Raw genomic sequence first — 12,675 nt, 5'->3', positions numbered from 1 at the left:
AGAGAGAGAGAGAGAGAGAGAGAGAGAGAGAGAGAGAGAGAGAGAGAATTAATTTTTGGATTCCAATCTACGCTCTAGAAAGTTCTATATGTTTTTCTACTGACACGGTTAAAATGTTCTTCTCTTTTCAACCTTTTTTCGGTAAGAACCAGTAATCATTAATTCTTCCTTTTCTCAGCTCAGTTTTCCCCTGTGTAGCGTCATGGTTGTATTTATTTGGCCTTTGACTCAAAAGAATGCAATCCAAATCACACTTCCTCTTCAGTGGAGGAATGCCAGGGGCGGATGTAAATAAACTTAAGTCCGGGGTTTGAGGAAGAGACAGAACCAGCGTGGGCAGAACATCATATGGGGGGAAGTCTGTCTGAATCATAGATTTTATTTTTTAGAATATCTCTTATTTATTCTTTGATAATTTTATACATGAATACAATATGTCTTGATCATATCCACCTCCAACTCACCCCATCCCTCCTTTGGATACCAACCAACACATCTCCCGCCTACCTTCATGTTCTCTTCCCTTGTTTTGTTTTTGTTCTGATTTTGGGAACACACTGAGTCCAATCAGTGGTGCTTTGATGGGATGCTGCACGATCTTGTTGGCTTGATAAGGTACAGAGCCTTGTCCCACCGCGGTGAGTGTGCTAGTGCAGTGGCCATGTTGTGTCCAGAAGACAGCACCTCACAGCACTCTGTCCCATCCTCCAGCTCTTGCCTTTGGTCTCCTCCCTCATTTGTCATGTGCATTGGCCCTTTAGGAGGACAGATTTGTATAGACACCCCATGTACAGCTGGGTATTCCGTGTCACTTAGTCTCAGCATTTTGACCAATAGTGAGTCTCTGCACTAACTGTTAACTACTGCAAAAAAAGAAATTATCTGGATGAAGTTAGGAACAGCACTGATCTATGGGTATAAACACAATCATTGAAAAGGTAGTTTTACATGTCTAATAGGGCCCTTCTAGGATCTAGAATCATAGACTTCTGCCTGGATTTACAGTATCAGGCATGGGTTAAATTCTGTGAAGCAGGACTCAGATCAAATTAGAAAGTGGGTGGTTACCCCATAACCATCCTGTCACCATTGCCACAAGAGACAAATCTTGTCTGGCAAGTCAGTTTTGTAGCATTCGGGGTTTGTCACCAAGTAAGTCCATTGGTACCAAGAAAAAAAGTACATCAGGTTGTTTATGTCCATCTACAAGAGACAGAATGAGTGATCTGGGTCATAGCAACAGCATCCAGGTATTTTTGAAAAGACTAATTTTTTTCTTAGGTAAATTCAAAAATATCTTATAAAAAACTATCTGTACAATGGCCAGTCAGGATAGCCATGGGCTGTGAAGGCATGGCCCTGCACTCCCCAAGATGTGAGCTTTCTCTAAGGGGACAAAACTTACATATAAGAGAATCTTTGATGCACACACATTAAGTGAAAGCCTAGGCCGTTGGCCGAGGTGAGGAGAGACTTCAGGAAGAAAGATGCTAAGCAGAAGAGAACAAACTCTGAAGAATGTGGAAGGTTGGCCTCAGCAGAGGAAGTCTGCCAACCACAGACAACTCTTCTCATTACATTGATTCCTATCGTGAAACTAAACCTCAGCCCTAAGATTCTATGAACTCGGAAATGGATGGGAAGGGAGAGGGGAGTCTTCATGGCACAGAGCTCCTCCTCCAGAGGAATTTGAACAAAACAATGCTTCCTCTCGTCCTACTCAAATGTTCCACTTGACAGCTCTGTTGCTGTCCTTCCCAGATCTAGAATTCCAGCAGGCTAGAATTGACACGGTGGGCGACACCGAGGTGACGCATCGGTCTAGGCCTGCAAGTTGTCTGGGCTGACAGGAAGGCGCTCACACAGAGACGAAGGCTTTTAAAGATTCAGTCACTCTTTCTGCCACATGACCCTTGCTGGCTACATTTCGTGAATCATCTGATTCAAATGACTCCTAAGTACCCTTGTCGTGTGGAGCTAGGAGTTTCTTTTTCAGAAGATCGTTCGAACCCAGCAGTAACCACTTTCCCATCACATTTTAGAGCATTTTCTGTGCAGTAGTGCCGCTCTTATTAGATAGAGGTAGAGAGGGGGGCAGAGGCAGAAAAAGAGGAAGAGACTGGGGGAAAGAGAAGGAGGGAGAAGGAAGGAGCTGAAGAAGAGGATAAGGGAGGAAAGAGGGAAGGAGGGAGACTGTAGCTGCCTAGACAGTTCCATGTTCTAGACATTAAGGTTTAAAATTTCTAAAAAATACCAAAGACAGGAACCCAATCACAGAATCAAGCTTCGGTATCAGGATGCAAATCCTAAAGTCCACTCCCAACAGCGCCAGGGAAATGCCCCACCTGCAGGAGTCACAGGATGCGGTAACTTACCGCCTACGTCCTGATACATTCAAGCCTAGGCCCCAGGAAGGCTACAGGAAGGTGATGTGTAGAATGGGATTGAAAAGATCGTGTGCCAAAGAGTGCAAGGATGCATGCCCAGGGCCACTGTCTGTGTAATGCACACTAACCTTTAGCACGGACAACCTCTGCGTATAGACTGGCACATCAGATTGGGGCTACTAACCTGGGATTTCTAGAGTGTTAGCATCCCAGCTCAGAAAAGGACTCAGCATGCTAGAAAAGAAATAAGAATTCCCAAGAACTGCCCACAGCCCTGTTTTTTTTTCCTCAGGCATGGGGAGGAAGGTTGGGGGATAGTTTCAATACCATCTTGACTCATTCTTCTTTGCCAGTCATTGACAAGGACCCGGGGAAGAACCCCCTGTCCTCCTGAAAAGGGTTTCTGTTTGATCCCACAGCAATCCATCAACGAAGCCATACGGACATCGACCCTCCCCAGGAACAGTGGGGCAGGAGCCAGTGGAGGAGGCGGCAGCGGCGAGAATGGCCGGGTGGTCAGCCAGGACTTCGCCAAGTCCATGCAATCCATTCCCTGCATGAGTCACAGTTCAGGGATGCCCTTGGGAGCCACAGGATTGTAACTGGAGCAGACAGTAACCCCTTGGGGAGCAGGCTCAGGCTCCCCCAGTCCCATCCCAAGCCCTTCAGTGCCAAAAATAACAGCAAAATGAAACACCACCTCCAACCACCGTGACCATATGGAGGACAATTCAGCCAATGTCCCTGAAGAAAAAAAAAGCAAAACAAAAACAAAAACTCCACTAGGCCATTCCTTTCCTTTGGGGATTGTTTTTCACCCTTTGCCATTTGCTGAGTGAAGATGGTAACTAGCTCTATGCTGCAATAATGGGAGAAACCCTGTCTGATGAAGTCTAACGTCTCTGAGAATGGAGTCCCTGGGATATTAAGGAAGAAATCAAACTGTTTAATTTTAATTCAGTTGTTAATGTGTCTTAGTGTGTGCAGTTATTTTCTTACTAATATCCATGGTTTGCAGGCTCTGTTAGACCCTTTTGCTTCTTCTTATCCCCTGCCCCCTTCCCCTCCCCATCACTCTTCAGTTTCCAGATTGAAGACTCATGATTGGTTCCACCTTACAAGCAAGGGAAGGAATATGTGACCTTCAAACTCAGTGTGGGAGCTCTTCAGACCGTCCATCCCTTGGATGGAGACAGACACTACTGGAGAAGGAGACTGCCTTCCCCAGACAGAATACTACCTAAATGCTGGTTCACCGGAGAACAGCCATGAAGAGCATCTCAGATAGGGCATGGAAAGGGGCTGGGCAGTGTGTAAGCAGAAGAGGACTTGGGAAGCTTCCTGTTGCTTGGAAGAGGCTTCCTCTAATGCTCAAGGGCCGTAGAGTACCGGTATGGTACATCTATTTACAAAGTCAATCTGAGCCCCAAAAGATGTGTTCTATGATGTTCAGGCTCAAAGGCAGTGTGGTGGCTGAAGGGCAATTGGTCTCCCGAACCTGGTAAAGCTTTGCAAAGAGCTGGCAGCGAGGGAGGTGTCACACATGATTCTTGCCTTTCCTTTGCTTGGCATCTAGACTGAAGCCCCATGATGGAGTATAGGACTCTCTGTGGAGCCTCTGACATAAAGGGAAATGCTGTCCAAGCTATGTGCAAAGGAAAGGCGACTAGGAATTATGCATCTAGCCAAGCACCTGCCACAGAGCCTTCTGTGTCCCTTCCTGTCCTAGGTTCGAGAGACCAAATATGAAGTTGTGAGTTACGTCAAAGCAGAGAACTGGGGGTTTGTGTTAATAGTGTATTGTTTTAGCATGTGATCAGATCTTAAGAAAGAAAGACAGCAAAGCCTGAATTATTTTGAGAGTCAGGGAGATGAGCTAAGTTGCTAAGGATATCAGGCGACCTTAAGATGCCTGAGCCCACTAACACCAGGAGACTAACTTATTCCCTGGCTAAGACAGAGGAAGGACATTGTATTACAATGGCCAGAACCTTTACACCCATGAATGCAATGACCAAGGTGAAGGACAGCCAGACAGGAAAAGTAAACAAGAGTCACTGAGAGAAGCTAGGCAGCCTGAACCTTTGGATAGAAGTGGAAGTCCCTGGCACGCAGCTTTGTGGAGCCCTCCACTCTCTTTCTTGGTGCAATTGACTGCCACCTCTTCTGCAATCACTCCCAGGTGCATGCTCCAGTGAGTGCCATGTGCCACTACCTTTTACTGATAACCATCTCTGGCTGGTTCTCCTCCCCTCTGTCTCCATCCAATCTTCCCTATTAGGGGTTATTATTAGCAGTGGACAAGCTGAAGATTTTGGAGCCTCCCCCAGAGTTCAGGGCAGGAGAACTGGCTTCCTTTGTGGATGCTCTCAGTGGACAACCAGTATCTCTGTGTCTCTCTCACTCTCTCTTCATCAGCCACAGCGAAGAAAGATCCCAGAATCAACCCTTCACCCCATTGGTCGATTTCTCTGGTGTTAACATGGGCCTGGCATGTGAAGCAATGTCCTGGGGATGAATGGTCACCTTTTGTTTCTGCCAGCTAACGTCCTCCCAGCCTCCTGCCTATCACCGTAGACTCTTGCGTGACCTGCCACTGGGGAGTCTGCACCCAGGAAGAGATGGCTCTAAACTGCACCATCAGCTGTTCAGAGACCTTTTGCCTAAGGCCTGGGAAAATGCTCTCTGGCCCCTGAGCGTACTGGTTGGCTAGAGGAAGACTGTGCTGGAAATGAGGGTCTGTGCTGGGAGGAGTCCATGACTCCCGAGACGATGCTTCTCACCACGGGATGCATGGAGGAAGAAACAAGAAGTGAGAAAGAATTTACCTTGTATTCTGTATTTTTACTACACTTTTCTTAAAAATGCAACAGTGGGGAAACTCTGAAAGCTACTGACATTTTTCTCAACAGGTATCCATACTTAACAGTTCTGGCTTTCATTAAATTTTGCTCTTTGGTAGCTGGGCCTTTTATTTAACATCTATACTTGTTTTAACTCTCTTGGCAGATGTGTGAGGGGGAAAAAGCTCTCATTTGATCAAACACTAAATATGGGGGGGTTCCTGTTTTATTTTCAAATAGCCAAGGTTTTTTTTTCCTTTTTGGTATTTGCATAAAATGAACAATATCACCAAGAATTAAATCACTGTGGACCCATTATCTACCTTTCATTATTGTTCATTCCATTCTGTGCCATTTCCGAAGCCAGGGTTCCCCAGATTGCTGTTTTCTTATTCTTCAGCTTAAGACTAGCAGTTTTTAACTTCATCTCTCTGCCCTTATTCGGGAGCTGGAACCTGGGACCTTGTGCATGCTAGGCAAGCATATGGCCACTGTGCCCAACCCACAAACTCCTAAGAATCATTTTAGAACTTTGTAAATGACTCATCAAGATAGGATTTTTACATGTATTTATTCATAGACATGTATGTGCATGTGCACATGCTAGAACATGTATGGAGATCAAAGGACAATGTTCAGGAGTTAGTTCTCTCCTGCTACCACGTGATCCTGAAGATCAAACTCTGGTCATCAGGCTTGTCAAGCAAGATCGTTATTTACCTACTGTGTCGCCTTTAGCAACCTCACCTAGGATTTTTCTAAAACAAGGGAAGACAAAGGGTGGCATCTGTCATTTACTGGACACAGTCCCAACCTCACAGAGAGCTAGGTTTGACTTGATTCCTTTCAGACACCCTCAAGCAGAAATGTATGTCTATTGTGATGTGTACAAAGTCAGGTCAAGAATCAAATGAAAACCAGGCTTCTAGCAGATGATCTTGGTTGTTTGACCCAGAATGCCCTTGTCTGAGTCTGAGAGTTTTCCTTTCCCTCAAATGAGAAAGACTCTGTGACAGGATCTCACTGCACTGACACTTAGAGATCGAGAACTAAGAACCTCAAGAGGGCTACAGCCATAGCTCAGAGTCCTGCCAAGCTTGCTTGACGCGCTGAGTTCAATACCCATTATCCCCCCACACACCAAAAAAAAAAAAAAAGGAATATATGGAAGAAAGGAAGGAAGTACAGAAAGAGGAGACAGGGGATGGAGGGAAAGGAAAGAGAGGAAAAAAGGGAGGGAAGGATACAGGAAGGGAGGGAGGGGCAGAGAAAGGAAAGAAAAGCAACAACAAGTTTGTTTTCCTAAAGAATACTGCACGTTAGCAAGGGACTAGGATCTAACCTAATTGCAGGAGGGGTTTAGCAGCAACATTCTGGTAGTAGGAAGGGGATGGAAGACAGCAGAACAGGCAGGTTTATGTGTTCACCCTGTCTACACTTACCTACAGCATCTAGGGTGGCCCTGGATGAAGAAGCATCAACTGGCAGGCAGAGAGAACCCATAGCCTTACTGGCAAATGCACTGGGTGATGGTAACCTGACTAGAACAGCATGGATCCTCCTGTAATGAGCACTGACTATGTTAAGCACAGGCTTGACCTTCTATTTCATGAAGGAATCTGAGACTTCAAGAGCTTGAGTTGCTTGCTCACAGTCTCACGGTAGGGTCATGTTTTGAATTGTCTGCCTGAACCCCTAAACCCAATGACTTTATATCCCTAAAGACCCTTTTCATCATCAGCTGGATCATGATGGGTAATGGTCAGGAAAATACCAAGAAAGCACTTTGGACCTGCCTGTTGTGTCAAACTAATAAAAATGGAGTGGATAGAATTATGTCCACCATTCCCTTGGGAAAGCAGCTATGCCTTGAGCATGGAGAAACCACTTATCTAGTCAGGATTACAGAAAGGGGAGTGAGAAAAAAACACACATACACACGCACATGCACACACACACGCACATGCACACACACGCACGCATGCAACACACATGCGCATCTGCCTCCATGCTAAGGCAGAGACCTGGGACTTTGCCCATGCTAAGTAAACACTCTACCACTGAACCATGCCCTCATCCAAAGAGTCTGACTTTTAGTACCTTTAAAACTACTGATCTATGTAGAGATCAGCATGCTTGTCAGAGAGAAAACTGAAGGCCAGGTCCCGTGGAGAACTGTTGATTCAGCCTGGTAGTGGATCCTCAGAGCCTTGTATCGGAAAGAAAAGGGAGTGATCATTACCATCATCCTGCGAGCCACAGGGCAATGGATTTGTATTCTACTAACATTAAAAGTAGCTCTGTACAGTAGAGGATGCTGCTACTCCCAGCATTAGGCTCAGTCCCTGCTGAGAAGGTACTACAGGCATGAAGATTGAAACATATACTCCGATTTTCTTTCTGTCTCTATTCCTCAAATTCATAGGCCACTTACATGATGGCCTCTGTGTGCTAAGTAGAAGTTAACAGGGGTGAAAGAGCCAAGATCCGCCTGCACTCTTCCCTGAAGCTTTACACCCCTACCGTTCGAGTTCTCAAGTCAGTAACACCCTGAGAGAGGCTAAGATGGGATCAGCAAGGGCCTGCAGAACTGAACACAAATTCCTTCAATAAGACAGTATCAAAGCTCATCTTAAACAAAGGCAGAATGGAAGGTTTGTCCCTTACTAAGAGTTAATGTTCTAGGAAAGATTTTTTTAGGGGTGCCATTCATGTCTTACTTTACACATAAGAAAGGCAAAGTTTGGGAGATGTTATTGTTGGAGTTTTTATTTGATTGGTTGGTTGGTTGGTTGGTTGGTTGGTTGGTTGGTTGGTTGGTTGGTTGGTTGGTTGATTGATTGGTTCATTGGTTGATTGGTTGGTTGATTGGTTGGTTGGTTGGTTGGTTGGTTGATTGGTTGCACGCTTGCTTGCTTGCTTGCTTGCTTGCTTGCTTGCTTGCTTGCTTGCTTGCTTGCTTGGTTCATTTGTTGGTTGTTAGAGGTGGTTTTAAGACAGAACTCATACAGCTCATGCTGGCCTCAAACTCACCCCATAGCTGACCTTGAACTCCTCGACTTCCTGCCTTCTCTGATCAAGTGCTGAAGGAAACTTGAAGAAATGTCCTGCCCAAGGGGTATCATGGTTAGAAAAACATTACTCAAAGGGACAGTGACTTAGAATTTGCCATTCCTGATAAGTCCTTCCAGCTCTGCCTCCCACAAGCCTTAATATGTTCATCGATAAAATGGGACACCCTGTTACAGGAAGTGTGAATTCTCTATTAGTCACCACTGTTCTAGTTGGGTCTCTATGGAGCACAGGCCATGCATGGGTTCCAGGGACTGTTTACTTTGTGACTTGGGGTTGTTTAGTATAATCATCAGTAGTTCCAGATGATTATGGTATGCAGCCAGGATGGGAAGTCCAATTGCCATCCTGGATTATCAAACATGTTCACGAAAAACAACTGAACACCAAGGAGCTCCAAGGCAGAGGTGTTTGTTCATGGCCACACTCAGGACCCTGGCTTCCTGGCACAACCCACTCTGCTGCCCAGCTTCTGCTTCCTCTCTTTGCACACATCTTATACTGGGAGATTGTCTACAGAACCAAGGAACGAGGTTTCTTGTGAAATCCTGGGACATAGATGGAAAGCTGATCAGTACCAGACCTCTGGGTGATATCTTGTGATGATCTAGGTAGAGTCTCCAAGGAGTAAACACTTGACCTGGATGAGAAATCCCTGGAAATTAAATCTCCATGGTCCAGGACTGAGAATGGAGCTCAGAGATGAAAGAGAACTCTCTCAGTATCAAGTGTCTGCAAGGCTGGTTGTGCCCAGTGCTGGAAACACAGACACACACACAAACACACACATGCACACATACAGATGGGATGCCCCTCAGTTGGTAGATTGCTTACCTAGAATGTACAAGGACCCACATTTGATCTTCAGTACTATACAAACAAGGGATAGTGGTAAATGCCTATAATCCTGGCACTTGGAAAGTAGAGCAAGGTCATCTTTATCTACATAGTAAGTTCAACGCCATCTTGTGCTTTATAAGACCTTTACTCAAAAAAAAAAAACTCTTAGTGGTTTTAAGGGACAAAAGGCCATTGTGTTGTCCCGGACACAGGAAAAGGAAGATACGACTTGAGCTCTAAATGTCCCTATGCTCTTTGGGCATGTTTGAAGCAATGTAACATTCTGCTTGGGTTACTGAGACTCTGAGCTGCACAGATAAGATTATCACAGTAGAGATAAGTCCCAGGAAAAGGCAGGAGGGCAACCTTAGTCAGGTGCATCAGCCTTCAACACAGACAGTGATTTTTCAAACTGGAAAGCTACTACTTAGCTGTTTCCAGCACAGACTCTGAATCCTACCACATGTACTTTTAACCTGATTCCCAAGAAGTAAGGTCCATTGGCCTCCTCTCCCACGGGGGGCCAAGCTATGCTAGTGACAATGCGAATCCCTTCTCCTCAATCCCAAATTGGACAAGGAATGGGGACCAGCACTTGCTCAGCACACACACACACACACATAAGATGCTGGTGCACCACCTCTGTGCCTTAGCTCTGCAAAGTGGGGACTTAATACCACCAGGAATGAAGCGGAGACTTGAGATCTATGGTCATGTATCCAGTGGTTGGCTCGGCCTGGATGCTAGTCAATTCTCTCTCTAGGCTCACTGTCTTCCCACTTCACTTGAGATTCCCCCATGCTCAAGAAAGCCCCAAACTAAATTTGACAGTGAGGAAGATATATGCCTGTGTGGCTGTTACTGACCTTGACCTGACTGATTCATTTTCCACCACCTAAGTCTCGGTGTTCTCACTCATGATGCGAGGGAAAGAGGACAGAACCTACCACCTCTATTACAGCTTTATTTCTGCTACTCTGGTGAACTTTTCTGATTTAAAAAAAAGTGGTGTAGGGAGAAAAGAGTCTTATTTGGCTCACGATTCTAGGTTACTGTCGTCATAGCAGAGAAGATACCATGGCAGAATCTTGAAGCAGCTAGTCACATCACATCCATGGTCAAGAGCAGAGAGAAACAGGTCTATCAGCGTAGAGAGTGTGTTGCCCACACATCAACTAACAATCAAGCAGTTTACCATAGACATGCCCATAAGTCTCCAAGAGCTCTCTCTGTTGGAAGCTTACATTCCTGAATGGTACTCAACTGAAGGTAATCTAGTCTCCAGGAAATATTTGGTGTCATCTGAACACATTTCAGGTTCCACGTTTGAAGGAAAGGGATGGATGGCACTGACTAGAGATCTGGGTGCAATGACCATGCCCCACCACAGATAATTAACCTGCCAAGATGTGACCTCCACCTCCAAGTCTAAACTATTAGCATACAATAGAATATTGGGTGTGACTGACAGCAGAACAAGACTATATCGTACAGGGACAAAGATCCTAAGTTATGTGACTTAGAAGAGAAGAGGGCAGGAAAATGAGTTCAGCCAAGGGAGGAATTGAGTTGAGGAAGTAAGCTGATGGCAGAAGAGTTGACTCCAGGATATCAGCTAGAGTCAGGAGCAGATGTGGCCAGGAATTCCATCAGGCAATGAGAGCTACTATCTGCCTCAAGAAACAGAGGGGACTCGACCAATAGGTCTCTTGCACGCTCCTCGGTTTCCCTGCCCTCTTTGCTGGCTGGTGACTGCAGCCAGGACTAGTTGAGAGACCTTCAGGAGGCCACCTTCTGCCCCAGGAGGCTGGATGTGCTTGGTGTTTACCCAGAACAAAGTACACTCAGGCTCCCAACAAGCATGGGCAATGTCCAGCCACAGGTGCACGCCACAGAGACTGAGAGAACGGGGAGTACTTGACTCCCCCCAAACTGCTCACAGTCAGAAAGAAAAACAAGACACATTAATTCTATTACAAGCAAGACCAGTTCAAAGTGGCTAGTGGCAATCGGGTTGTCTAGGCTGTCTGGGCCAACTTCCACATGCCCATCACCATTTTATATGCAGGCTCTGTAAAAGGGACCCACATGGCACCCCCACACCCCATTCCCCTTCTGCAGTACTTTTCAGTTTTGTCAGCTTCCATTGGTTGTCAGGATCCATTGCTATTTCCTCAGCTCAGAATTTTCCACCCCATTCTTTTTAAACCTGGCTCTTCCTTACCTGAGTCTTCCGTAGCTACACCCTTGTGCACCACCTCTGAGGTGGCTCTGAAGTCACTGCCTCTTGTCACTCATCCTCATCCAATAGAATCTTGCCTTCTTGTTTGTGTGCCTCTGTTTCTTCTAGACAGAACATAAGTTCACAAGCCCATTCACAAACCATCAGTCACTGTCTGCCAATAACTCGTTCCCTGAGGTGACTAGAGCTGAAACACTAGTCACCACAAACACCACTAAAGGAGTTTGAGGGTGTCGCCCTCCCCCAGGGAAACCCCACCTCCCAACCCCCCACCTTCCACCGCCTCACCCCCGCCACTCTGTGGGAAGGGGCAGAAGGCTTTCCCTTGCCTCGTGAAGCCAGTTAAGGGTGTATGGATGCACAGAGACATGATGCAAAGAATCAGTGTGTAAGGAACAAGCCGGAGACTAACTTAAGCAGAAGGATGCAGAGAAAGATGGCTCTGGGATCATGATAAAACCCGACCCTAACTCGAAGCATGTTCTTCATGTTTGCTGTGTCCCCAAGATGTCTCCCTATGGGAAAGCCTCCAGTCCCAGTGTTTGGTGAAGTCTTTGTGTATACCCTTGGTGGCTAAAAGTATCTGGCAAGACTGAGTGGGGTTGCCATGACTACTCCAAAGTGTTTTCAAATTAACAGGGTTTTTATTTTTTTAATTTATTTTCTTAAAAAACAAAGAAAACAAACTATCTCTTGCCATTTCACATACCAATCCCTTCCCTCCTTCCATTCACTCCACACACCCTCCCATCTCACCCCGCTCCAATCATCAGAAAGGGTAAGGCACACTGCTTTGGGGAAGGTCCAAGGCCCTCCCTATTATATCTAGGCTGAGCAAGGTATCCATCCAAGGAAAATAGGTTCCCAAAAAGCCAGTACAAGCAGTAAGGATAAATTCTGGTGCCACTGCCAGTGGCCTCACAGTCTGCCCCAGCCATACAACTGTCACCCACATTCAGAGGGACAAGTTTGGATCTATGCTGGTTCCTTCCCTGTCTGGCTGGAGTTGGTGAGCTCCCATTAGCTCAGGTAAATTTTTTCAGTGGATGTCCCCATCATGGTCTTGACCTCTTTGTTCATATTCTCACTCCTCCCATTCTTCAACTGGACTTTGGGAGCTCTGCCTGTTTCTATCAGTTGCGGGTGAAGGTTGTATGGTGATATTTAAGATATTCATCAGTCTGACTACAGGGCAAGGCCAGTTCAGGCACCCTCTCCTCTATTGATTAGGGTCTTAGCTGGGGTCATCCTTGTGGATTCCTGGGAATTTCTCTCATGCCAGGTTTCTTGC

The 12,675-nt window shown here is 46.0% G+C and overlaps 1 protein-coding gene across 2 annotated transcripts in view; it reads left to right on the top strand.

Moving 5' to 3' along the window:
• The window catches only part of Gria1 (glutamate ionotropic receptor AMPA type subunit 1), a 326,032-nt gene extending 320,484 nt beyond the window's left edge, over positions 1-5,548 (top strand). For both annotated transcript variants that reach the window (XM_005350036.3, XM_005350035.2), the window contains exon 16: positions 2,786-5,548. In XM_005350036.3, the coding sequence (XP_005350093.1) occupies positions 2,786-2,989 (204 nt within the window). In that variant the 3' untranslated portion in view covers positions 2,990-5,548. The remainder of the gene's footprint in view (positions 1-2,785) is intronic.
• The last annotated feature ends 7,127 nt before the right edge of the window (positions 5,549-12,675 follow it).

Source organism: Microtus ochrogaster, chromosome 7, assembly GCF_000317375.1.
Source record: "Microtus ochrogaster isolate Prairie Vole_2 chromosome 7, MicOch1.0, whole genome shotgun sequence".
NCBI lineage: Eukaryota > Metazoa > Chordata > Mammalia > Rodentia > Cricetidae > Microtus > Microtus ochrogaster.
Note: the sequence above shows the minus strand (reverse complement) of the source record. Positions and strands in the feature narration are given on the sequence as shown.